We start from the raw sequence: 26075 nt of genomic DNA, 5'->3' as shown, positions 1-26075 counted from the left end.
TAGAAATCTACTTGTGGCAATGATATTCTTGTCAAGGCTTTAATAAGAAGTATAAGTCAACAATTAACAGAAGCAAAGCACTGAATCACGATTTCATTCTGGAATGTCTTCCGGCTTCCTGTATTCTGTATACATGAAGTAGTCTCCACATATTCATCCACTCCATGTCTCTCAATTAGGGCTAGGATGGGAAACTTGGGTACTCGGGTCAGGTGGGTACTGAGTAGGACCTGGGTACCCACAGGACTACCTGGTACTAGGGCTGGGATGGGTAGCTTGGGTATTTGGGTCGGGTGGGTACTGAGTAGGACCTAGGTACCCACAGGACTACCTGGTACTAGGGCTGGGATGGGTAGCTTGGGTACTCGGGTCAGGTGGGTACTGAGTAGGACCTGGGTACCCACAGGACTACCTGGTACTAGGGCTGGGATTGGTAGCTTGGGTACTCGGGTCAGGTGGGTACTGAGTAGGACCTGGGTACCCACAGGACTACCTGGTACTAGGGCTGGGATGGGTAGCTTGGGTATTTGGGTCGGGTGGGTACTGAGTAGGACCTGGGTACCCACAGGACTACCTAGTACTAGGGCTGGGATTGGTAGCTTGGGTATTTGGGTCGGGTGGGTACTGAGTAGGACCTGGGTACCCACAGGACTACTCGGACCCATGGTTAGTGCTCAGTGGTATAGTGCTCAATGACAAGAGTTCACTAACACTCCATGGTTACACTACGAGTCACTAATGTTCGCTTTTCCCTTTTCGACTTTTTTTATATGTTAAGATAAAGATTCAGTCAACTTGTGTGTATACATGACCAGATCGCCTTATTACATATATATGAATATGTTTTGCCAGGGTTGTGGTTAAACAATTCCCAAGCAGACATTTTGTACCCAACTCTTGAGACCCATAGCGTGTATCCGGGTAGGGTCGGAGAATAGGGGGTCGGGTTCCCAGGTAGTTAATTTGGACTCATCCCAGCCCTAATCTCAATCCTGTCATGCTGAACTAGTAGCAAGTTATGAAGGGACAATTACTGTCCCTATCACTGATCAACAGTTTGCCATCGTCACTTGTCTGTAAACTGTCAAGCCTGTGAAGAGTCTGTGAGTATGTCATAGAATTATCTCCCCTTGTCCTGCTACAAGCCCTGATACACTGCTTGCACGGAGGTCATCATGATTTGCAGAATTATCTCCCCTGTCCTGCTACAAGCCTTGATAAACTGCTTGCACGGAGGTTATCAGGGTTTGCAGAATTATCTCCCCTGTCCTGCTACACACCATAACACTCGTTGCACAGAGTTAGTCAAAGGTTCAGGGAATTATCTCCCCTTGTCCTGCTACAAGCCCTGATACACTGCTTGCACGGAGGTTATCGGGGTTTGCAGAATTATCTCCCTTGTCCTGCTACAAGCCCTGATACACTGCTTGCACGGAGGTTATTGGGGACGCAGAATTATCTCCCTTGTCCTGCTACATGGTTGCACAGAGTTTGTGAAGGGTTTGGTGAATTATCTCCCCTGTCCTGCTACAATCCCTGATACACTGGTTGGGGGGACTTTGTTAGGGGTTCACTTTCTCCTGTTGGTGTCAGGGTCATCCGTCTCTTCTGCCTGTAGCACTGCACACTCACGATGAGAACCACCACAACACCAGCTGGAACACATCACCAGTACTGATATTATCAGACATTCATATATACAAGACCAGGTGTTTTCTTGAGCCAATCATGGACTATACGAAAATAAAAAAACTACTTTTTACATTTATTAATAATTGAGTTTTATACATACATACATAAATCTTGAACATTCAATTGAAAACTTATGATCGAAATAGTAACATGCATAAATTTTGTAAATAATGACAAAATTGGTGTAAAATAATAACTTTATTGATAATTTATAACAATAATTAGATGTAGTCGTTGCAACTTCCAAACTTTCAGAAAGTTGTAATCTTTTGGTGCGTCATTCAGGCGATGTTTCTGACAGATCACGATCTGGAAAATACCTACCAGTGCTGATTACCCCCAGTCTCCCATTTGCCCTGTGTCCATTACCTATTACTTATCTATGATAACTGAAGTACTGGCTTCCACACTTTCAGCGCTAAATACTGTAAAGTGTTGGCTTCAATTGTCTATTGCTAATCACCTATCAGTGTCAATCATCTGTTGGCTTCCCTTGTGAGTTTCTACCCTTTGTTATTTTCCACCTTTTATTATCTTATTAATTTTGTTGTCCTTACATGAACATATATAGGCTCTCTGCCTCATGGCATTCATTCACCTGATGAAGGAGTAAGCATAATACTCCGAAATGTTGTGTTCCTCACAATAAAGAAGTTGACATCCATATATTCTCTTCCTTACTATTGAGAAAGTGTATACCGTGGATAAGACGACCCCTTTCTACAGAATCTTTTTTGTGGTCCTCAAAATTCGGCTTATCTGCGGATATATATGGTACAATCTCCTATTTCCTTCAATGTCTACCTGTGGAATTCCTTTTTACTTCAATGCATATCTATGAAATTCCTTTTTACTTCAATGTCTACCTGTGGAATTCCTATGTCCTTCAATGCCTACCTGTGGAATTCCTATTTACTTCAATGCCTACCTGTGGAATTCCTATTTACTTCAATGTCTACCTGTGGAATTCCTAGTTACTTCAATGCCAACCTGTGGAATTCCTTTTTACTTCGATGCATACATGTGGAATTCATATTTACTTCAATGTCTACCTGTGGAATTCCTTTCTACTTCAATGCCTACCTTTGGAATTCCTTTTTACCTCAATGCATACCTGTGAAATTCCTATTTCCTTCAATGCCTACCTGCACTACAGCCACCTATTATGGCTAGCAACTCCCCTGTTGGTTTACAGCTTGTACCATGGTCATCTATCACATAGAGAGGGGGGTTGCAGCTGTGGGGGGAGGTGCTCCCCGGGGGACAGTAGGTGTTTTCGGGGCAAAGGACTGGCAAACGGTCATTTTGCTGAAAGAGATAAACAATGTTTTAATGTACACACTTTCAAAGTTACAAATATACATTAAATAAAGAATACCCAAGACCATCAAAAAACCAAGTTAATTTTTTCCGAAAACCATCCAATATACAAGGGGCATCCTGCATGACCTCCCAATATCCAAGGGGCATCCAGTCAAGACCTCCCAATATCCAAGATCATTCCTTCCCAAGACCATCCAATATCAAAGGTCATTCCTTCCCAATATCCAAGGGGCATCGTGCCTAGATCACCAAATATACAAGAGGCACCCTACCAAGACCTCCCAATATCCAAGGGGCATCCTGCCAAGACCACCCAATATCCAAGGGGCATCCTGCCAAGACCACCCAATATCCAAGGGGCATCCTGCCTAGATCACCTAATATCCAAGGTCATTCCTTCCCAATATCCAAGGCGCATGCTGCCAAGACCACCCAATATCCAAGGGGCATCCTGCCAAGACCACCCAATATCCAATAGGCATCCTGCCAAGACCAAACAATATCCAATAGGCATCCTGCCAAGACCACCCAATATCCAAGGGGCATCCTGCAAGATCACCCAATATCCAAGGGGCATCCTGCCAAGACCACCCAATAGCCAAGGGGCATCCTGCCAAGACCACCCAATATCCAAGGGGCATCCTGCCAAGATCACCCAATATCCAAGGTCATTCCTTCCCAATATCCAAGGCGCATGCTGCCAAGACCACCAAATATCTAAGGGGCATCCTGCTAAGACCACCAAATATCCAATAGGCATCCTGCCAAGACCAAACAATATCCAATAGGCATCCTGCCAAGACCACTCAATATCCAAGGTCATTCCTTCCCAAGACCACCCAATATCCAAGGGGCATCCTGCCAAGACCACCCAATATCAAAGGTCATTCCTTCCCAAGACCACCCAATATCCAAGGGGCATCCTGCCAAGACCACCCAATATCAAACGGGCATCCTGCAAGATCACCCAATATCCAAGGGGCATCCTGCAAGATCACCAAATATCCAAGGGGCATCCTGCCAAGACCACCCAATATCCAAGGGGCATCCTGCCAAGACCACCCAATATCCAAGGGGCATCCTGCAAAGACCACCCAATATCCAAGGGGCATCCTGCCAAGACCACCCAATATCCAAGGTCATTCCTTCCCAATATCCAAGGTGCATGCTGCCAAGACCACCAAATATCCAAAGGGCATCCTGCCAAGACCACCCAATATCCAATAGGCATCCTGCCAAGACCAAACAATATCCAAGGGGCATCCTGCCAAGACCAAACAATATCAAAGGGGCATCCTGCCAAGATCACCCAATATCCAAGGGGCATCCTTCAAGATCACCCAATATCCAAGGGGGATCCTGCCAAGACCACCCAATATCCAAGGGGCATCCTGCCAAGACCACCCAATATCCAAGGGGCATCCTGCCAAGACTTCCCAATATCCAAGGGGCATCCTGCCAAGATCACCAAATATCCAAGGTCATTCCTTCCCAAGACCACCCAATATCCAAGGCCATTCCTTCCCGACCATCTAATATCAGAGGGGCTTCCTGCCAAGACCACCCAATATCCAAGGAGCATCCTGCCAAGACCACCCAATATCCAAGAGGCATCCTGCCAAGACCACCCAATATCCAAGGTCATTCCTTCCCAAGACCACCCAATATCAAAGGGGCATCCTGCCAAGACCACCCAATATCAAGGGTCATTCCTTCCCAAGACCACCCAATATCAAAGGGGCATCCTGCCAAGACCACCAAATATCAAAGGGGCATCCTGCAAGATCACCCAATATCCAAGGGGCATCCTGCCAAGACCACCCAATATCCAAGGGGCATCCTGCCAAGACCACCCAATATCAAAGGGGCATCCTGCCAACATCTCCCAATATCCAAGGTCATTCCTTCCCAAGACCACCCAATATCCAAGAGGCATCCTGCCAAGACCTCCCAATATCCAATAGGCATCCTGCCAAGATCACCCAATATCCAAGGTCATTCCTTCCCAAGACCACCCAATATCCAAGGGGCATCCTGCCAAGACCACCCAATATCCAAGGAGCACCCTGCCAAGACCACCCAATATCAAAGGTCATTCCTTCCCAAGATCACCTAATATCAAAGGGGCATCCTGCCAAGACCACCCAATATCCAAGGAGCATCCTGCCAAGACCACCCAATATCCAAGGAGCATCCTGCCAAGACCTCCCAATATCCAAGATGCGTCCTGCCAAGACCTCCCAATATCCAAGATGCGTCCTGCCAAGACCTCCCAATATCCAAGATGCGTCCTGCCAAGACCTCCCAATATCCAAGATGCGTCCTGCCCAACAAGAATGGGACAGGAGGATAAAGGCTAGTGTATGACCTCCCAAACTACCTGGGTACCCCATTTTACACAGATCCATCTGTGATGAACTTACTGGGCAGAAGTACTCCTTTGGACACTCGGTACACATTGCTGCTCCACTGGAGGTGTTGTACCACCCATCCGGGCAGTCACGACAGATGTCGCCATCCTCAAAAGGTTTGAATGAACCTGAAATGAAGACACATTTCAACTAACTGTCTTGTAACTTGATCGCATTAGCTCCAGTTAGTCTCCTCCTTCAACAAGCATGGTTCTAACCTGAATCTACACAGGGGCAGTTGAGCCTGAAATTCAGAAGACCAATTCTAGCGGAGGTTTTTCACGGGGAACAAGTATGGATCACTGAAATCTTTGATTTTGTATTGAGATCCGATATTTTTTCAATTAAAACTATGAGCCAAAATATTTCTTTAAAAAAAAATGCCATTTTTTCACATTTAATAGAAAAAAAGTCAAACCAATCTTTTTAGGAATTCAAAAAGAAATACTTCGATATTATGAAATTACAAAACGTATTGCATATTCAAATTGTAATTATGCAAGGGTATTCTCTACATGTATTATTTAGAATCTCTGTATAACTATGTTATATGATCTGTCCATGCTACAAACATGCCAATAATGTCACAATAAATCCATGCACACTGTGTACGATATTGAAATGTAAAATATGATGGAAAATGGAATAAAAAATTTATAGAAAAGATGTAATTTTTGTGGCAGACAATTTCTATCTTTTCCCAACATTATGAAGCATAATTATTTTTAAAGAAATTTCAAGGACAATTAATTTTTTCGATAAAACCCCAGCACAACCACCCCCAAGTATCAAATGGTCTGCCCCATAGGCTTGAAGCTATGCCTTCACATTAATTATCATTTTACCCTACGGGTACCAGAGGGTGGGTGAGATTCTCTTGGAGTGTTTGGTTTAATGCCGCTTTGAACAGTATCCAGTTGGGAGGGAATCACGAAGTGATTCAGGTCTTAGACGTATACCACTTTGGTGAAACCCACGAGTACGGGTATGGTGCTGACAACCCTAGAAACATAATCAGGGTGAACCGGTATTCAAATCCATTAAAATGGTTTCTGAACAGCGAATTACAGCACCTACCAAAATTAGAGCATTTCACAGTTTGAGCCCAGATTATAGAAAAGCGATGTTGATTAACCTACCAGGTTGACAAGGTGTACAGTTGATAGCCCTCTCCATCGTGGCCTCATAGCCACTGGGGCATTCAAAACACACATGGCAGCCGCTGATACTGAAAACGCAACATGCTATAATCAGCCATGATCAATCTGTGCGTTAGTCGTCAATGCATTTTGAGATTATTTAAGAGGAATGGTAAAATCAGATAGGTGACACTAAGATCCAAATATAATGTACCGGGGTATCTGAAAAAAGGAAAACATGAATCCTACTGGTTTTTTATGTTTGTTTTTTGTTGTTTAACGCTGCACTCAACAATATTGCAGCTATTTGACAGCAGTCTGTTAATTACCAAGTCTGGACTAGACAATCCAGTGATTGACATCATGAGAATCCATGCATCAACCCAGTCAGCCAGCCTGACCACCTGATCCTGTTAGTCTCTTCATACACAATTACAAATAATAGCATCTGGAATACTTATGACATATTGGGGAAATGAATGTGAATCATTAGGTAACAAGTTGACAATACTTTTAGCGATGCGCGTTTCCACTTGGACAGAACTCAGTCATAAAATATGGTCACTAGTGGGGCACGAGTCGCTATTCAGTTTGTCCCGGAATGACAGTTGGCCACGAATGCTTCAGGGGATCTGTTGTGTGGCTTACTTTAAGTCAGTGGTTCAACTCACTTGCAGTGGTAGCCTTTCGGGCAGTCCTCACACTTCTTGGCCCCTATTACCTCCTGGAACGTTCCTGGATCACAGAGCTCACACTCCGTGGCGTTGCGGACACTGGTGAAACTACCTACAACACATTACACAGTGTGGGGCCAAAACTTGTGTGTCACATTTTGCATGAGCGAGATAGTGCTAATGTATTACATAATAGACAAAAACTGAAAATATGTTCATCACAGAGGCTGAATCAACGTGCTCCGAAGGAGCGTGTTGTTCTACTTTCAAAATCAACAGATTTGACTGATTTCTCCAGTTAAACTATGTGAAAGTTCAAGTATTAATTTCTCATTAATTTTGCATAAGGATCTCCAGTTGCATTGGTTCTTCCTGTTTAAATGCAGGTTCATAATGGCCAGTAAATACCTGGCTCAGAATTAACTGCAGCAACAATAGCGTGATACGTGTATCATCATACTGGTGTAAAGATATTGGATCAAATCCTACCAAAGACATCATAAAATACCATGAATACTGAGCATAGTTTTTGTAAGTATTACAAAGCAATTAGGAAATGAATTCACACAAATATAGGGAATCAGAGTATTCCCCTATCTATATACTTATCCTGACACTGCAGTATGCAATATTCCTTCTTGCTTTGATCATATAACAGTGAATGACATTCTAGAAACATTCACCCGAACACACCCTCGGACCACCTCACTCCCAGCATGCTCCAAGTGTAACTCTTTTCATACAATGGACTGTAGACATGTGACAAGCTGATCCAAACGAGGGGACGGACGGGTGGGCAGTCACATCTGCACATGAACTATGTCCGAACTTGATCTGAGTGGCATCGACAGCGTGTGTTTGTTGAGGAGCAGTGCGTCTCGATTAACAGCAAGAGTTGCCGCCTCCGAGAAACCCCTGGATATCAGCGCCTATTGTAAATGCACCACACATGCATGGCTGATGATTCTGGGCATGCATCCGTTCTTAGTTTGGCGCTCCAATGAGTCAGAGCAGATGGAAAAAAAACCATGTCTGAATGGGCCTTAAGGTGCTACCGAAAGAAGCTGTATGCTCATGTAGATACCAGTTTCTGCAGAACTTGTGGCTGTAGGTGGAAATGCATAAGCGTGTTGGCCGTCTCGTCTGATAGCTAGGCACCAGCTGAAGTTGATGGTTGTTACCAGTGGCAAGTAAGTTGATGTTTGAACTGACTGATGAGAGAGAGCATTGGCTAGAATGCTGGAAACTGTGGAACTCTTGACCCCTTGACATCAAATCTGCCAGCAGCCTTGACATTTTGTGAAAACACACCTTTTCACTTCCTACTGATCCTAAGCTGCAGTTTCTGCTTTTGATAGTGAGAGAGTATGGATTTATGCCGCTTGACTACTCAATACTGAATCTCACGTTCGGCACAGAGCTTACAGAGATCAAGGCCAGTGTTGTCCTTGTAGGATTGACTACTCAATACTGAATCTCACCTTCGGCACAGAGCTGACAGAGGTCAAAGCCAGTGTCTTTCCTGTAGGATTGACTACTCAATACTGAATCTCACCTTCGGCACAGAGCTGACAGAGGTCAAAGCCAGTGTCTTTCCTGTAGGATTGACTACTCAATACTGAATCTCACCTTCGGCACAGAGCTGACAGAGGTCAAAGCCAGTGTCTTTCCTGTAGGATTGACTACTCAATACTGAATCTCACCTTCGGCACAGAGCTGACAGAGGTCAAAGCCAGTGTCTTTCCTGTAGGATTGACTACTCAATACTGAATCTCACCTTCGGCACAGAGCTGACAGAGGTCAAAGCCAGTGTCTTTCCTGTAGGATTGACTACTCAATACTGAATCTCACCTTCGGCACAGAGCTGACAGAGGTCAAAGCCAGTGTCTTTCCTGTAGGATTGACTACTCAATACTGAATCTCACCTTCGGCACAGAGCTGACAGAGGTCAAAGCCTGTGTCGTTCTTGTAGGATTGACTACTCAATACTGAATCTCACCTTCGGCACAGAGCTGACAGAGGTCAAAGCCTGTGTCGTTCTTGTAGGATTGACTACTCAATACTGAATCTCACCTTCGGCACAGAGCTGACAGAGGTCAAAGCCTGTGTCTTTCCTGTAGGATTGACTACTCAATACTGAATCTCACGTTCGGCACAGAGCTGACAGAGGTCAAAGCCTGTGTCGTTCTTGTAGGATTGACTACTCAATACTGAATCTCACCTTCGGCACAGAGCTGACAGAGGTCAAAGCCTGTGTCGTTCTTGTAGGATTGACTACTCAATACTGAATCTCACCTTCGGCACAGAGCTGACAGAGGTCAAAGCCTGTGTCGTTCTTGTAGGATTGACTACTCAATACTGAATCTCACCTTCGGCACAGAGCTGACAGAGGTCAAAGCCTGTGTCGTTCTTGTAGGATTGACTACTCAATACTGAATCTCACCTTCGGCACAGAGCTGACAGAGGTCAAAGCCTGTGTCGTTCTTGTAGGATTGACTACTCAATACTGAATCTCACCTTCGGCACAGAGCTGACAGAGGTCAAAGCCTGTGTCGTTCTTGTAGGATTGACTACTCAATACTGAATCTCACCTTCGGCACAGAGCTGACAGAGGTCAAAGCCTGTGTCGTTCTTGTAGGATTGACTACTCAATACTGAATCTCACCTTCGGCACAGAGCTGACAGAGGTCAAAGCCTGTGTCGTTCTTGTAGGATCCGGGTCGACAGCCAGTGCAGTTGCTTCTGCCTTTGTTCCTGTAAAGTTCAGTTAGCGATACATACGTCATACCATACATATCAAGGCACAGTGTCAATACAGCACTCTCTTATGTTCAAATATGTATATGTTTCTATATGAGGTCAGAGAAAATAACTTGTGGAAGCTCATGGAATATGTTTCTTTTAAATGTTCACACAATGATAGAAATATATGCAAATGATTTTGCCAAGTTGATGTGTGCATTCCAACATATTGTTTCAGGACTTATCAACAGACAGGTTACTGTGAACTCAAGCAAGATTGTGATAATCCCTCTCTGCAGTTTGTACTGCTATGTAACGAACTTACCTTGCTTCGAATCCTGCGATACAAGGATTGCATGAGAACGATCCTGTCTCGGCCTGAAAGGATCCTAAAACAGACATAGTGTTTCCATATCATCACCTACACGTCTCCAACACATCGTCTACTCAGTCCTTCCATACCACAAGCAGGTAAGTATATAAGGAAATTAGCATCAGTAATCATCAACTCCAGACATTTTTAAACGAGTATAAGCTAAACAGATTTCTTCTATGGGAAATACAGGTGCAGGATCAGATATATTTTTAATTTGAAAACAAATCCCCAAAATGACCTACTGCTAACCTGGCAAAGCTGTCAGGGAACCGGCCAATTCGAGGCCAGCTTCATTAATACATTTTTTTGTGTTGTTTAAAGCTTTACTGAGAAACACGCTGGCACAAACTGCCCTGTTTGTGTGAAAGGTGAGTGAGTGAGTATGGTTTTACGCCGCTTTTAGCAATATCACGGCGGGGGACACCAGAAATGTGCTTCACACATATTACCCATGTCGGGAATCGAACCAGGGTCTTCGGCGTAACGAGCGAACGCTTTAACCACTAGGCTACCCGACCGCCCCTTGGTGTTAAAGGAACCTGTGACGTACGATGTTATCAGGCCAGTGGACCATCTAATAATAGTGAGATTTCTTCCTTGCAGTAGAGTATGATGACACACTTAATACTCAGAGAAAAACTGAGAGTTGCAATATGGTGGTGACCCATATTTAAGTACTATTTTCAGCAATCTCATTAAAATTAGATTTTTAAACTTGTACTATCTCACACTATGCATTTGTCATTCTTCTTTTGATCCTAAGTGGAAACGTGCCTAAACAAAGTTTTACACCCACACAATACAATGCCTCTCTGCTTGAAGATCTGACAACACTTCCCTGAAGGGGGCACGGGTGGCCCAGTCGTCTAAGGCGCCGCGATTTGCTGTGCAGAGTTGCGTCCCGATGATTGTGGGTTCGAATCCCGGTTCGCCCCTATTATGTTTCTAGGTTTGTCAGCACCATACCCGTGCTCGTGGGTTTCAACGAAGTGGTAAATATCTGAGACCTGCATCACCTCGGGCTTTCCTCCCACATTAAGCTGACAAGCCATGATATAACTGAAATACTTTTAAAGCGGCTGAAAACCCAACTCATTCACTCACTCACTTCCAGGAAGGTGAACCTTGAGAGAACTGTGAACGCCCAAACAACATAAGGGATGCGTGGGTTCTTTGCCATCAAATGACAGCTTTTGGCTTCATTTCTCAACCACCTTGATTTTCGGAAATTTCAATCTTAGAGAAAACAACCACGGAACACAAATATCCCCTCCATAGTACACCCTTGTGAGTGTAGATGCACAAATATCCCCTCCATAGTATACCCTTGTGGGTGTAGATGCACAAATATCCCCTCCATAGTACACCCTTGTGGGTGTAGATGCACAAATATCCCCTCCATAGTACACCCTTGTGGGTGTAGATGCACAAATATCCCCTCCATAGTATACCCTTGTGGGTGTAGATGCACAAATATCCCCTCCATAGTACACCCTTGTGGGTGTAGATGCACAAATATCCCCTCCATAGTACACCCTTGTGGGTGTAGATGCACAAATATCCCCTCCATAGTACACCCTTGTGGGTGTAGATGCACAAATATCCCCTCCATAGTACACCCTTGTGGGTGTAGATGCACAAATATCCCCTCCATAGTACACCCTTGTGGGTGTAGATGCACAAATATCCCCTCCATAGTACACCCTTGTGGGTGTAGATGCACAAATATCCCCTCCATAGTACACCCTTGTGGGTGTAGAAGTCAACATGCTCAGTAACAACAGAATGTTTAACATATCCAAAACACTATAACAGTGTGGCTGTTATGTCATTCAGACATCAATGATTTAAGAAACCTTTCGGAGTATATGCTTACTCCTTCATCAGGAGCATATACACCGAATCGTTGTGTTCCTTATAATAAAGAAGTTGACATCCATATATTCTCTTCCTGATGTGAATCACTTCTAAATGCCTTTCAAAGACCTGTCAATGATTTTCTTAATGTTTTAGATACAGAATTTGGATATTCTTGTCTGAAAGCGTTGGTAACCCATACAAAGAAGCTAGAGCCTTGACACGGATCGGCTGAGGAGATAGTTCACCTGACACAACTTCTGGGGAGGTGTCCTCAAGTCTTCACGCAGAGAGGTATTGAATCAGATTGAAAGATCTGATTTTAATGAGATGACTCTCTTGAATCTAAAGACCACCATCAGCCACTGGTATATAAAAATCAACTTTACAAGGAAATAGTAGTGGAACGATACACCGATGCATAGATGGATCACCATTTTTACTTCTCGATACAAGTACCAATCAAAAGCGCACTAAGCTAAACGATTTTATTCTTAACTGGGTGTATCGTCCCAGCCCTATAAGAAAATTGGTTGATTGTAAAAGACAATATACCTTGGGGACACTTGACACAGTTGGTCGTCCTTGTAGCATTGGCATATGTCCCTGCCTGGCACACATCACACTGGGTGCAGCCTGTTTTACTGCAATAAATATCAATGTTATTGTTAGACACATCATCAGTGCCCAGCAAGACCCGGGTTAGGATAGGTTATCAGCAACCACTGCATGTCCTGAGAGGCATCTACAGGATTACTTGTCCGAAAAAGTGACAAACAGGATGGAGTGGTCAGACTCACTGACTTGGTTGATGCATGTCATTGTATCCCAGTTTCATAGACAGATGATCATGATGTCAATCACAGGATTGTCTGGTCCAGACTCAATTATTTACAAACAGCTGTCATAAAGCTGGGATATTGCGGAGTGCGGAGTTAAACAACACACAAACAAAGAATAAACTGTCTAGTAGCCATGAAATTTCTAAGATCCTTTGAGGGATTTGAACCGTACGGTCCGAGGTTGGATGCCTTGTCCACATGACCAAAGAGGGTAACTCCAGCAGCAGGCTGTGGGACGACACCACACCTGATACACTTCCAGTAGTGAGTGAGTGAGTATGGTCTTACGCCGCTTTTAGCAATATTCCAGCAATATCACGGGGGGGGAACACCAGAAATGGGCTTCACACGTTATACCCATGTCGGGAATCGAACCCGGTTCTTCAGCGTGACGAGCAGACGCTTTAACCACTAGGCTACCCGACCGCCCCCATTCCAGTAGTACCATATATATAGTTTACAGAGTGAATTCTCCCTTGTACACTGAGAGTTGTACAGTATGCCCAGCCAGAGCTGGGTTTGTTCCTTACTTGCAGTGAGATCCTGGCGAGCATTCGTCACAATCCAGCTGGCCTGTCATGTTCTGGAACATCCCGATCATACACAGGGTGCAGTTAGTGGTGCCGGGTTTGTCAGCATGGGAGCCTGCAATAGAGACAGTGTGTGAGTGGTGTCTTTAGTTAGTCAGCAATATACCAGTTATATCATGACAGTCAGTCAGTAATTGAGACACGTCACACATACATGTACTATTCATACTTATCATGGGTTTGAATCCTGGTTTGCCCCGATTATGTTTCTAAGTTTGTCAGCACCATGCCTGTTCTTGTGGGTATCACAAAAAGTGGTAACATAACATAGAGATCTCAGGAAAGTTGTCTCCCATTTAGGTCACTCACATACATATACCATCCAAAGTGATCCCAGTGGAGAGTTGTCTCCCATAGAGGTCACAAATGTACATGTACAATCCATAGATATCCCAGTGGAGAGTTGTCTCCCATGGAGGTCACACATGCACATGTACCATCCATAGAGATCCCAGTGGAGAGTTGTCTCCCATGGAGGTCACACATGTACATATACCATCCAAAGAGATCCCAGTGGAGAGTTGTCTCCAATGGAGGTCATACATGTACAATCCATAGATATCCCAGTCGAGAGTTGTCTCCCATGGAGGTCACACATGTACATGTACCATCCATAGATATCCCAGTGAAGAGTTGTCTCCCATGGAGGTCACACATGTACATGTACAATCCATAGAGATCCCAGTGGAGAGTTGTCTCCCATGGAGGTCACACATGTACATGTACCATCCATAGAGATCCCAGTGGAGAGTTGTCTCCCATGGAGGTCACACATGTACATGTACAATCCATAGATATCCCAGTGGAGAGTTGTCCCCCATGGAGGTCATACATGAACCATCCATAGAGATCCCAGTGGAGAGTTGTCTCCCATGGAGGTCACACATGTACATGTACCATCCATAGATATCCCAGTGGAGAGTTGTCTCCCATGGAGGTCACACATGTACTTCTACAATCCATAGATATCCCAGTGGAGAGTTGTCTCCCATGGAGGTCATACATGAACCATCCATAGAGATCCCAGTGGAGAGTTGTCTCCCATGGAGGTCACACATGTACATGTACCATCCATAGAGATCCCAGTGGAGAGTTGTCTCCCATGGAGGTCACACATGTACATGTACCATCCATAGAGATCCCAGTGGGGAGTTGTTTCCCATGGAGGTCACACATGAACATATACCATCCATAGAGATCCCAGTGGAGAGTTGTCTCCCATGGAGGTCACACATGTACATGTACCATCCATAGATATCCCAGTGGAGAGTTGTCTCCCATGGAGGTCACACATGTACATGTACCATCCAAAGAGATCCCAGTGGAGAGTTGTCTCCCATGGAGGTCACACATGTACATATACCATCCATAGATATCCCAGTGGAGAGTTGTCTCCCATGGAGGTCACACATGTACATGTACCATCCATAGATATCCGAGTCGAGAGTTGTCTCCCATGGAGGTCACACATGTACATGTACCATCCATAGAGATCCCAGTGGAGAGTTGTCTCCCATGGAGGTCACACATGTACATGTACCATCCATAGAGATCCCAGTGGAGAGTTGTCTCCCATGGAGGTCATACATGAACCATCCATAGAGATCCCAGTGGAGAGTTGTCTCCCATGGAGGTCACACATGTACATGTACCATCCATAGATATCCCAGTGGAGAGTTGTCTCCCATGGAGGTCACACATGTACATGTACAATCCATAGATATCCCAGGGAGAGTTGTCTCCCATGGAGGTCATACATGTACATGTACCATCCATAGAGATCCCAGTCGAGAGTTGTCTCCCATGGAGGTCACACATGTACATGTACCATCCATAGATATCCCAGTGGAGAGTTGTCTCCCATGGAGGTCACACATGTACTTCTACAATCCATAGATATCCCAGTGGAGAGTTGTCCCCCATGGAGGTCACACATGTACATGTACAATCCATAGATATCCCAGTGGAGAGTTGTCTCCCATGGAGGTCATACATGTACATGTACCATCCATAGAGATCCCAGTGGAGAGTTGTCTCCCATGGAGGTCACACATGTACATGTACCATCCATAGATATCCCAGTGGAGAGTTGTCTCCCATGGAGGTCACACATGTACTTCTACAATCCATAGATATCCCAGTGGAGAGTTGTCCCCCATGGAGGTCACACATGTACATGTACCATCCATAGAGATCCCAGTGGAGAGTTGTCTCCCATGGAGGTCACACATGTACATGTACCATCCATAGAGATCCCAGTGGAGAGTTGTCTCCCATGGAGGTCACACATGTACTTCTACAATCCATAGATATCCCAGTGGAGAGTTGTCTCCCATGGACGTCACACATGTACATGTACCATCCATAGATATCCCAGTGGAGAGTTGTCTCCCATGGAGGTCACACATGTACATGTACCATCCATAGAGATCCCAGTGGAGAGTTGTCTCCCATGGAGGTCACACAAGTACATGTACCATCCATAGATATCCCAGTGGAGAGTTGTCTCCCATGGACTTCACACATGTACATGTACCATCCATAGATATCCCAGTGGAGAGTTGTCTCCCATGGAGGTCATACATGTACATGTACCATCCATAGATATCCCAGTGGAGAGTTGTCTCCCATGGAGGTCACACATGTACATGTACCATCCAAAGATATCCCAGTGGAGAGTTGTCTCCAATGGAGGTCACACATGTACATGTACCAACCAAAGATATCCCAGTGGAGAGTTGTCTCCAATGGACGTCACACATGTACATGTACCATCCAAAGATATCCCAGTGGAGAGTTGTCTCCCATGGAGGTCACACATGTACATGTACAATCCATAGATCATGTAGATATCCCAGTGGAGAGGTGTCTGACATGGAGGTCACACATGTCTACTATTCATACAGATCCCAGTCGAGAATTGCATTACGACCACCTGATCTACATTTCAATGGGATCTGGGAACCAACTTTCCCAAGAGGTCTAAATACACTTTTTGGACTTTCTTAATTAATTACATGCAACTGAGTGACAACATTTCTCACCTGCTTCACACTCACTGCAATTTGTACAGCTGGGGGATCTGAAACAAGGTGATTGCGGATCATAAATGGACATGTAAGGCTATATGGTGAACAGTAGGGGATGTAACGTGTACGCAAGACAGGTCTCCCGTCTCTCGTACAAGTGACCACCTGAGAGGGGTCACTCGTATGCGTGACAGTCTGTCAGTGGACCATGGATTTCTGCATGTTGGACAAAAATGTCTCTACAAGTGTTATTTGTGAAAATAATATAACAAAAATGTGCAAAATTTGAGCAAAATGTTCTGTTTTTGACAGCGATTTTCTCCTATGTACATATTTTTCAGAAACTAACATGTAGTATTTTCTAAAAGCTTATTCATCGTAGAATTACAAAATATATGAATTATTTCACGCACACCAATGCACACCCATTTGCCATCGCGTTGAAACATGTTTACTTTCTTCGAAACTGCGCGAACCGTCCGCATACAAGTGACTGGTCGACAAGCCGATAAAGGGAGGTGAAGACGAGAGAATTATTTTCATCTGAAGAAAGTAGTAAAAGGGTTTTGTCCGTTCAATGACAATAAAAGTGACTTTCCACTTCTTTCTGATTTTATCTTTTACAATGTCATCATGGTCATATTTCTATAAAAAATATCAGTCATGTTAACACAAATGTAAACCGGATACATTGACACAACTTTATACCCTTAACAAGTTTTGATTGGCTGAAGTGAATGTGTGTAGTTATATGCCAGCAAAACCAGGACAAGACAAAAATTGGGAATCAAACCTTCAGCATCATAGGCGAACACTTTAACAACAAGGCCAACTAATCACCCCATGTCGACTGAAGACATCCAGTCTATGGGACGGAGTGGAATTCCTCAAGAGAAGAATCATCTCCAGCTTGTAGGCTGCTAATCGGACATGTTGGGGTAGTCTCCTGTCCAGGATTCGAACCCACACTTGCCAGAGTCAGGCACCTAATCGCCAGCACACAAAGTCAGTGATCTAACCCACTCAGCCACTGAGGCTTCCACAAAACGAAAGTCCCACAACTGGTAGTCTAGATCACGTACTTTGAGTACCCCTCTGACAAGTGTAAATTGACATCCAATAATATTGCTGGAATATTGAAAGTGGCACTAAACCATACTCACACAATCACTCTGAAGTCAAGACTACGATACTGAAACCCCTGAAGCCCCACCAAGCCAGAATGAGAGTACAATGTCGGCTACATACCCACAGTAGGTCCCCTCATCACACGGCAGACACTGTGTCTGGCCTGTCTGGCCCTGGTAGTATCCTGGAGTACACGAGGGACAGCCTGTCATCTTTGTCTGGTTGTTAGCAGTGCCTGGACACCATTGACAAAAACATCATCCATTAACAGAAGAAGATAGAAGTAGTACACTTATGTGTCATATCAATTTTGATAGGTACATCGGACCTCACTATAAAATATTCATAATCATAAATGATTACTGACGGACAGACATGCTGATCTGGGAACAAAAAAGCTGTTCAACCACATTTTTTATTTGAAGCTCTTTTTCATGAAATATTCTAGAAATATTAGGTCATCCTGACAGTGGACAAGGCAAACAAACAACACACACATGCTCAAACAGATCTCTCACTGCAGCCACACGGACAATGCATCAAGTGGGTGCACATTTACACCAATACAACCAGATTAAGTGGAGAAACATAAAGCTCCATTCTAGTAACTATGGTAATCTAACATTAAAATTAGAGAATGAAGAACATAATTCAACAATGTCAAAAAATCAGGCAAAGTTGTTATAATTTCATTTATTGTGATATCTCCCAAATTAGACCAGCATGTACACATGGTATAATCATTGAATGCCGGTAGGTTCCTAGTGTTAAACTGATACACAAACATCAGCTTTATAATTTGTACAATTACCATACAGCATATTGTTCCTTCATATGACAATTGATAAAAAAAAAAGCTGAATGTCTCCCTTTTTGACATTGCATAATTAGATCACAACATATTTGTTGATGGTGTTCGTTACAACATCAATACAAGATCAGATTACATATTGGGCATGATGTAAACACAACACACCAGCATGTCTCATGCAGCTGGCACACCATCTGTTGATCTGCTATAACAATGAGCACTCACCATGCTGATAAAGAGTGGTGCATGTAACACAATGTTCAGTTTAATATAGCAATGCACATGCGAATTGTTTCGGCATTGTGGTACAGTAATTCACACAAATGAATTCCGCTCCTACCCTCAGGGCAGTTGAAGCAGTCTGACAGTCCCGTCTCATTGCTGAATGTCCCGGGGTTACACGCCTCACACTGTGTGTGGCCTTCCTGGCTGAAAACAACAGTCACAATCATAAATCTGTCACAACAGCTTGGAATCATTGGAAAACCCTTATTTTGTTGTTTAACGCCACACTCCATTCCAGCAATATGATGGTGGTATAATTGAATGTGAACCAGACAATCCAGTGATTGACATCATGAGCATTGGTCTATGCAATTGGGATACGATGACATGCATCAACCAAGTCAGCAAGCCTGACCACCGGAACCCATTAGTCGCCTATTAAAACAAGCATAGTGTCCGGCAAGAATGGGTTGCTGAAGACCTATTCTGACCCGGAACTTCACAGGGCTAAAATTCTAGTAGCATTTGGATGCCTCTGACATTAGACCAAATGACTCTGGCTAGCAGGCTACGTCCAAGTTGCATCCTTGGTTTTCTAATGTACAAATAGACTATGAGTAGGCTCACTTTTGATAGAATCCTTCAAGGCACTTGTTGCAGCTGATCTGCCCTGGGTTCTTCTGGAACTCCCCCGCTGAACACTTGCTACAGGACGAACCGAAGCAGTTGCCATTGCCTTCCCGGCAACACTTACACTCCCAAACACCTGCAACAACAACAAACTGTCTGTTACCATAGTTACCTCCACTCTGTTACCATAGTTACCTCCAGTCTGTTACCATAGTTACCTCCAGTCTGTTACCATAGTTACCTCCAGTCTGTTACCATAGTTACCTCCAGACACACCTACCCATCGGGGTGCTTGTCTTGATACAACAAAATTGGCTGCGCTACCGACATGAAATCAAATATCTATATAACCCACCAGTGTCCTAAATATCTGCCTGTTGGGCTGTATGAAATTTTCCTCTACTTGCCTGGCTGTCTGGCAGATAGTTTTAAGCCAACTTACAAATTCAGTCTTATAATAACTCCTCGTAGATTCTCAAGTAACTGTTAGCTTTATTTCAACTGTATCAAGACAAGATTTGTCTCTTATTATTTTGCGATTTTTCAATTTTTATAATGTCTGACTGTGGGCAGGTAACTTTGAAGATGAGGAGGCAACATCTATGGGTCAGTTGCCAGATTGTCTTGTTGGGTTTAAAATTATTTCAAACATTGTGTCTCACCACCTGGAGCCATTATCATGTTTCTAGGAAATATGAGATTACAATTTTATCTACATTAGTTGTTTAAACTATACGTATGAAAAAAGGAAGGTCATTATGATGCTATTGACCAGTATCTGGAACTAGGGACATGACAGTTGAGGTGGTTATTTGAGTCTGATGATGCTTTGAACAATATTCAGTTATATCACTGTGTGTCAGTTTAATGTGGGAGAAAATCCTGAACTGATGCAGGTCTCAGACAATTACCACTATGGTGCTGACAAACCCAGAAATATAATCAGGGCAACTCTGTGATTCAACCCTCGATCCAGTGTCATGAGCAACCTACAGACCAATATCTCATAGCCATGACTACTTCCATCTGAACATGATTGATTGGCGTACTACACTGACCCCATTGTTACAGCTATTTATTACCTATATGGGAAGGAAGATGCGAGGTTGTATTATAACTCACCTCTAATTTCATTGGTTAATCATGCATAGCCGGAACTACTTTTTCACATTCATTATGTTCATTAATCTTTTTGGACAAACAAATTTCTGTCATACAAGACTTGTCATTTACAAGATCAGTGTTCCCGCTGGATTTTGAAGCTGCCAGTCCACCAGGACTGGCATCTCTAAAAATTTCCAGTCCCACCTAAGTTTTGTCAGTCCCAACTTTCAACAGATAAATAAATGAATGAAAAAATTGCCTGGTTTTAATTCTTTCAACATCATGTTCAATGCAATGACTCATCTCTGAAGTAACTTAGTTCAGTCACAATTTCCTCTTTTGTTTCGAAACTAAATCACTAAAAGTATATATTTAACCTCAAAGCAAAGCAAAATGTTATTTCCTTGCACGAAAAGTAGCCAGAGGAAAAATATAGTTATATGAATATCACTGATTTAATATTTATGAGGTACTTTAATTGCCGGTCCACAGGGCCTGGTAGTCACATGAATTGCCGGTCCAAGCTTAATTTTACCGGTAAAAAACTGGTAATTACTGGTAAACGGGAACACTGAACATGCTGTGAATATATAAAGCGTTTTCATTAATCCAAATAATATATCATTCACACATTGTTTCTAATATTGGACAACACAAAACACAAAAACTAAAAAAGATTTGTAAAAACATTAAATTAGATTTAATAAACTGTCTGCTATCCCTGCATGTAAACATGTATGTCGCCTGCCTGCCTGCCATCATGGCCATGTTGGTTGTTATTCTTTTGGAAGAACAGATGGTCTACAAACGGTATGAATTACTTTATTAGCAGTCTTTGCTTGGAAGCATTTTGTGTTAATATAATTAACTTATCAGCAGCACTTTCTATAGTCATGATAGTATTCAGTCACGTTATTTAGTCTGTATTTTCACAGGCTGTTTGCCGCATTCAAAACTCGCTCACTTTGCACGAGGTTTTAAAAATAGATTTCGCAACAGGTTGTTTTGCGAGGGCTTTTCAAACTTATTATTTAACAATAAAAGCTTATTTATAAAAATATTGGTTATATGACCTGACTGACATGTTTCGGTTCTCAAGAATTTCAAAGATGTAGACTTTGTAAAATATATCTTTATTGGTGAAGTTTGATACATAATATTGTAATAGTATTGCAATGTAAAATAGCATTATGCCATGCTATATTTTCCCTATTTTCGTATTTATTGCAGCCAATCTGACACAAGTGAGGCTTCAACATGTACAACAACTGTAAACTCTATGAAATAAGAACTGAACTTTGATATAAACTTACAGTCTTCAGTCTTGCTTGTTTTCTAAATTGGCTATATGGATCTATCTACTATAAAGAAGAACAATGTCTGCATTCCTATCTACGATAAAAGTAAACGATCTTGTGAGGATTGACGTGAGTTTTGTTGGAAGAAATGTAGAGGTGTAACGATACAGTGGGGTCATGATATGATACATATCCCGATACAATGGGTGTGATATGATTCGTATCCCGATACAGTACTTTTATTTCACAAGTTGATACACACTCCTGCGCAGTGGTGACTTGGCATAACACCACTGCCACAGACTAATTTGCATAACACGTGACCGGACTCTTCTCTTGTTTGTAAACAAACACACTTTTTCAGACATCAGAATAGAACGGACTAATGCAAGTATTTGTTGGGGCTTTACATATTGTTTCGCATGATTATATAAATATGCTACTACAATTGCGACAAAGGTTGCTTGACAAAACATATTTACACATCAAAGTTACATATCACTAGCTCTCTGGAGGGCTTCGATGACAGCATGTGGAGCCATACAACCAATGTCAACATTGACTAACTACGCAAATGGAAATAGTTTTTCACGATTTAGGATATTTTCTCCATGAAAGTTAATCATTCTATGACATATGTTTATCTAGATATGTAGACTTGTCCAAATGAAACAGACGAAAAACATTTGCAATATCTTGAATGAACTGTGTAAGAATACTAAGATGTGACGAATCATCACATGGCGGTGGCTGTGGCAGAGCTACTATGCTGGTCGCATGGAACTCTGGGTAGGAGAGTGAAGTTGATATTCTTTCTTTTTGCATGTGAATCATTTTGTTATTACATTTCAGAGTTCAAGGATGGGATATTGAAGGGCAGGAACATATTGGCTAGACATGCAAGAGGGCACTGTGAATGTTATGCTGTTTATGTCCAACCATGAAATACTAGAGAATCTGCGTAAGCTGGTTGCTGAACAGTTTCTCTTATGATTCACATGTGTTTACGCCATCATAACTTGGAGGGAAATTTATATGTATTGAGATACGGAGCTCATAAATCGATGTATTTGGGCCTCGTAATACGAAAAAAATACTGTGTCGTTACATCATTAAAGAATTGTGAACATAAGATAGTCATTGAACAGTTATAATGACTGGGTGAGTAAAACGTCACTCCTATAACACTAAAGAAATACCAGACCGAAAAACCCCATTGGGAAACCTCATAGTGAAACAATTGCATAGTCACTGAATGAACTGAATTCTATGACAGGGCGAAATAATAAGTAAATTACTACACATATGACAACAACATATTCCCTACTTTGGTTGGCAAACTGTCCAGGTGGACACTGGGTGCAGTTTGGAACAATGTGGCTTGTACAGTTGACCTGGTCTGTGAAGGTCAGGCCGGGGAACACCACACTCACACACACGTGGGCACACAGCAACAGTGTTCCTGGAATAAATAACCAAGATAATAGCAACTGCACCTGCTAAATGTAAATCTAAAATAATCATAGCATTCTTTTATTCTATGTTTTAAATTTTCAGAACAATACAAGTGAGGTTTTGTCAGACCACATATGGTGTCTGTTGGAGATGTCCTCCAAAATCTCATGCTTGATTGCACAGAAAAACTGCCCTCTGTTTGTGGTCACAGTCGGTTGCCCATGTTTCGTGGCAAGTAAACTTAACATAGCAACTATACAGATTTTAATACTTTAGGGCAGACTTAGTCACAAATGCTTGACCAAAATTAAATCGTGAAACAATTAAAATAGCATAAAAGAGACGATAAAAAATGACAGGCGACATCTTCCCCCACATAAAAAGATCTATGACTGGAGTTAAAACAGGCACCCAGTGTTTGATGCACTGTGTAATTTCGACAATCCACCTGGCGCCCAATCTGCCTGCTTCCGGCTCAGGTTTGGTAACCACTATACACAGCTTTTTGTGTCTGCTCATACGTTTGATTATCATGTCCACATTTTATGTCAACTTATGCCTTATTAGTCATCTAATGTCTAATTAGTCACCTTATGCCTTATTAGTCACCTTATGCCTTATTAGTCACCTTATGCCTTATTAGTCACTGTACGCCTTATTAGTCACCTTACGCCTTATTAGTCACCTTACGCCTTATTAGTCACCTTATGCCTTATTAGTCAACTTATGCCTTATTAGAAACCACATTGAAGATGTCTTCAGTTGTCTACTCAGGGGATTCATCATCTGATCATTGTGTGGAATAGGACCAGATGTTGGTCATAAAAAGCATTAATTGTCTTTTAATTATTCACAATGTCAAGATCAAAGGTCATTTTACACATTCCACAATGTATGCAATGTTATTTTATCCATGTCATACCAACAACAAGTAAAGCTTTAAACTGAAAACTCTGACATAAGATGTTTCGAGGGAAATGCCAACCTGTGAAAAAACATAAGTTATTCTGACATCAAGCTTAGACATTCTGTTGCTACTATGTGTTACAGCTGTTTCCTTTTGTAAAATTAGCAAGCATGTTCACAGGAACTTTCAGAGTAAAGCAACTTAATAACAACCTCAGTGATGTTGGCCACTGCAAATGTAAGCAACAAATATAACCAATTCAAGTGAAAGGTAGGTCATGTCCACGATAGCTGTCACCACATGATATAATGATTAGAGAGATTTATCTGTGATTAACAGGCAAACTGGGAATAAAATCATTGATTGTGAGTTTGCCAAAGTTCTTATTTTCTCAAATTCAGAGGTATTAAAACATCACATTAAACATGTTAAAAATACAATAATGTAAAACTACCCGTATCATAATATCAAAGTCTTTTCCTTTTTATTAGCCCTGTTATCGGCCAAAAACAATAGCCATTCAAATATTAACCTGTTTGTGGGAATTTCCAATTCCAATTTGGGAGGTTTAATTAATATTTGATCATGTTGATGTTGACTTGGAATCTCTGGATGACATGATTGTTATTCCTTCTAATAATCAAGGCTAGCCCTGAGCATGGCGCCATATATATATCAACATTGTCAATCATGATAATCATTTTATATTAAAAAAAGATGTTTTTTCTTCACTGTTTATGTGTTTGTCATTTGTAGGTTTCATAATTTTCTCATTACAGATTTAAGATATACATTTTTCACTGAGATACATATCACAAGTACAGTATCCATCTGATTTTAACTTTTCAAGGAAATTTGGCATTGCATGAAGATATTAGCCTCTGTTAACATACAAAAGGGGAGTCCCAAAACATGTAGGGCAGAATCATCAGCTGATTATTTATTATCACAATCATTGAGTGTTTTTCTGTCATCCTGGGCTATATCAGGCTAATACCTACAATAACCTTGGACATATGCATAACTATGATTGCATATATGTATATAGAATATATTTACAACGTTTGTCATTTAGAAACAAAACCGTCAATCAGCTGCAAACATAATTATGAATCCTCAGAGTCAAAGTCCTAGGGACAACACCCATTGCAAATTTCTTCCTAAACGTGTAGAGTCCCGGTGAAACGAAGATAAATATGACACTCAGCATGTTCATAACCTAATCGGAAATCCTTGGCCAGATTCTAAATTCACCGTCCTCGTAATAGTTGTACATCCGATAACTTTCAATATGTTCAGCTGTATGTGCCTGGCGTTTTCAGCAATATTGGACAAGTTGTAAGTGTAATTATGGTAAATAACCACTGGGATAGCAAACAGTAGTAGTTTTCAAGCTTTTTTCTGTAAAATGTAAAAAGGGTAAACTTTTGCCTCCCATCTGATCGAAGTCTAGGCATAATCAATGACTGCCTATCTACTTACCCGTATAAACGACGAGCAACCATTTTGAATTCATGTTGTTCTTCTTTCACGTATCAATACAAACATGCTTTCGATGCAATCTTTCAGTAAGTTTCCTCTGCAAATACATTGATAAAACACGAAGTATTACTCAGTGACAAGCAGAGGAAAACGCCATTTTCAAGTCATGTGAATGATCCAAGCTCCTTACATCAGTGGTGTCACGCGCTGGGAAGGAGCTTGGTGAATGTGTCGATAACTCTAAATTTGTTATGTTATGTTCCCGCAGAGTTACCGTCCGTCGTGGCGAAAATCTCTAAAACGAAAACAGAGTATTTATTTCATAATTTGTTTATTTCAGGACGCATGTGATATCTGATC

General features: G+C 42.3%; 1 protein-coding gene across 1 annotated transcript; it reads right to left on the bottom strand.

Annotated features, from left to right (window-relative positions):
* Positions 1–547: 547 nt before the first annotated feature.
* Positions 548–25924, bottom strand: LOC124139392 (proprotein convertase subtilisin/kexin type 5-like). The gene is made up of 15 exons (XM_046506426.2): positions 25716–25924; positions 23199–23333; positions 19467–19605; positions 18955–19043; positions 17924–18038; positions 16691–16728; positions 13587–13701; positions 12770–12858; positions 10307–10370; positions 9905–9993; positions 7237–7351; positions 6566–6654; positions 5439–5554; positions 2838–3000; positions 548–1655 (listed from the first exon to the last, which is right to left on the bottom strand). Exons 1-15 carry the CDS (start codon positions 25747–25749, stop codon positions 1528–1530), a joined length of 1518 nt encoding a protein of 505 aa, XP_046362382.2. The 5' UTR covers positions 25750–25924; the 3' UTR covers positions 548–1527.
* Between the last annotated feature and the right edge of the window lie 151 nt (positions 25925–26075).

The sequence above is a fragment of the Haliotis rufescens genome, unplaced genomic scaffold (genome assembly GCF_023055435.1).
Source record: "Haliotis rufescens isolate VD_foot unplaced genomic scaffold, xgHalRufe1.0.p SCAF_27, whole genome shotgun sequence".
NCBI classification, from domain to species: Eukaryota; Metazoa; Mollusca; class Gastropoda; order Lepetellida; family Haliotidae; genus Haliotis; species Haliotis rufescens.
This window is presented reverse-complemented; position numbering and strand designations above follow the sequence as displayed.

Coding starts and splice junctions, on each gene's coding strand:
- LOC124139392 (XM_046506426.2), bottom strand. CDS start 25,749: ATGAATTCAAAATGGTTGCTCGTCGTTTATACGG. Junction 23,334..25,715: donor GTTGCTCGTCGTTTATACGG/GTAAGTAGATAG, acceptor TATTTATTCCAG/GAACACTGTTGCTGTGTGCC. Junction 18,039..18,954: donor CTGCTTCAACTGCCCTGAGG/GTAGGAGCGGAA, acceptor AATGGTGTCCAG/GCACTGCTAACAACCAGACA.